The sequence below is a fragment of the Mandrillus leucophaeus genome, unplaced genomic scaffold, assembly GCF_000951045.1.
Source record: "Mandrillus leucophaeus isolate KB7577 unplaced genomic scaffold, Mleu.le_1.0 Scaffold660, whole genome shotgun sequence".
Taxonomy (NCBI): domain Eukaryota; kingdom Metazoa; phylum Chordata; class Mammalia; order Primates; family Cercopithecidae; genus Mandrillus; species Mandrillus leucophaeus.
This window is the reverse complement of record NW_012107142.1, coordinates 536,440-539,033: the sequence shown is the minus strand read 5'-3', so window position 1 is coordinate 539,033 and position 2,594 is coordinate 536,440. Positions and strand designations below refer to the sequence as shown.

The 2,594-nt window shown below is 39.5% G+C and overlaps 1 protein-coding gene across 1 annotated transcript in view; it reads left to right on the top strand.

Moving 5' to 3' along the window:
- The window catches only part of LOC105554868 (eukaryotic peptide chain release factor subunit 1-like), a 2,137-nt gene extending 1,691 nt beyond the window's left edge, over window positions 1-446 (top strand). Inside the window, exon 2 of the mRNA XM_012001494.1 lies at window positions 1-446. Coding sequence (XP_011856884.1) covers window positions 1-446 — 446 coding nt within the window.
- The last annotated feature ends 2,148 nt before the right edge of the window (window positions 447-2,594 follow it).

Here is a 2,594-nt window from a genome sequence, read left to right as displayed (position 1 = left end):
ACATTGATGAAATCAGCCAGGACACAGGCAGGTACTGTTTTGGCGTTGAAGATACACTAAAGGCTTTGGAAATGGGAGCTGCAGAAATTTTAATAGCCTATGAAAATCTGAATATAATGGGATACGTTCTTCATTGCCAAGGCACAGAAGAGGAGAAAATTCTCTGTCTAACTCCAGAGCAAGAAAAGGATAAATCTCATTTCACAGACAAAGAGACCGGACGGGAACATGAGCTTATCGAGAGCATGCCCCTGTTGGAATGGTTTGCTAACAACTATAAAAAAGTTGGAGTTACGTTGGAAATTGTCACATATAAATCACAAGAAGAGTCTCAGTTTGTGAAAGGATTTGGTGGAATTGGAGGTTTCTTGCGGTACCAAGTAGATTTCCAAAGAATGGAATACCAAGAAGGAGGCGATGAAGTTTTTTACCTTGATGACTACTAAGTAGTTGACATGGGTCCGGCAAAACAGTGCCTCACTCTCCAGCATCCAACCCAAGAAGCATACTCATGGTGGAATCCAAACAGATCCTTGCCTTACAACTGGAACATTTCCAGAACTTAATCCATGAGCACTGGATATTGAAAAGAAAACTGAAACAAAACCAGACCCAGCCCTACACTTTGGTTTGTGATGGTGTCAGCCCAGCAGCCTACCACTAAATTCCTAAATGCCACTTTGGACTAATTTTAAAAAGAATCCCAGTTTTTACTTTTACTCAATGGTGAAATTGGCTGCTCTTGTATTTTATTTAAAAAATGATTTTTTTAACCTTTATACAAAGAAGCAAAAATACTTTAACTGCTGTAAACCTTCAAAAGTTAATAGAAGTGAGATCATACTGGTTTCTTATTTTGATTGGAGAGAAATTAAATTGCTGCATTTCGCAGTGACCCATTTACATGGCATTCTCAGCTTAGACTGCATGAGAAGAAATATATGTGGTGAAATGTTGGAACCATTTCTCTCTTGGTCTCTGTTTAATGTTGAAAGGGTGAGCTAATAGGAGGCAATTTCAACTTCACTCCCTCACGCTACCCCTTCCCCCTCCAGGCTGGCCATTTCAAGGATGCAAATTGCATTGCAAAATCAAACTGAATCATGAAGCATTTGGGCCAGTGCACTGTTTACTTCCATCTGTTTGCAGACACATTTGTGCCTGGTGTTTGGGAGCTCTTTGTATCAATGTTCTGAAAAGGGTCCCTATAACCTTAACCTACTCGAAACCAGTTTGGGATGAATATGATGGGGCTTCTGTGCTATTGCTGGGATTGGGAGAAATAAAGCATGCAATTTAAGTGGAAGCGAAAAAATTAAAAATAAAATAAATAAATCCATTGCCTGATTCCATGTCTCCCTCCAATTACTGCCCCCATTTCTCTGGTACTCCTCATAGAATAATTCCTGAGTCAATTGTCTCATGATGTTTTTAACATATCAAATGGATTTATGGATAGTGTTTCAAAAGTCAAATACTTCTACAAGGCTTGTTATGAACACAGATGTCCCCAATCTTTCATGTACACCATCTCCTGAATCCTAGAGGCAATCTACTTTATTTTGCCTAATATTTTGATGGTTACATCTGTGCCTCCAAATAGTGTGTTATAGTGCTGTTTTGTTTTTCACTCTTATGTATCATCGTTAGTGTATAGCTCCCTTTCATATAACCCTGTCCTCTCAATATAGTCATTTTATAATTTTGGTTAGCTGGGTGTTCACTATTTATATTATTATGACCACAGAAATGCTATTCACAGCTAGACTAGGAAATGCTATTCACAATTAGATTAGGAAATGCTATTCACAAGGATTATTTTCCTTCCTTCAATTGACTTCTTAATTTCCCTGGAATTAATAAATGTTTTATCCCTTCATGTGCTCAATTTCTGTTGTACTCATTATAAAATCTCCTCCAAATTTCCCTCCTGGGCCTCTGCTGTAGTTTGAATGTGTCCCCCAAAGTTCATGTGTTGGAAACTTGATCCCCAATGCAGTGATATTGGAAAATAAGGCCTAACAGAAGCTGTCTGAGTCATGAGGGCAGAGCCCTCATAAATTAATATCATTATTGTGGGAATGAGCACACAATAATGATATTGTCTTCTCTCTTGCCCTTGACCCACTTGCCATATGAAGACCCAGCAAGAAGGCTCCTGCCAAATGCTGGTGACTTGATCTTGGATTCCCAGCCTTCAGAACTGAGAAAACAAATTTCTGTTCTTCATAACTGACCCAGACTATGGCATTCTGTTATAGCAGTATAAATGAACTAAGACAGTCTCCATGAATATATTCAACCATGTCCCATGTTCTACCAACCTCATCTTTGTGAAGACACTTCCCTCAGTCCCGCCACCGGTGGACTGGTGCATGCACATCTGGGCTGACTTCCAAGATCTTCTTCACCTCATCCTGGGCATCCTTCTGCTTCTCTCTTGTGTTGGCTCTCCTACTGCCTGGATCCCATGTGTCCCCTTTTTTGGTTTTCTCCATCATTTTTGTTTCTCATTTCATCTAGCAGTATCCTAAGGGAACATGGAAAGTAAAATCTGAAACCCTAAGCTTCTGAAAATGTCTTTAGTCTACCCT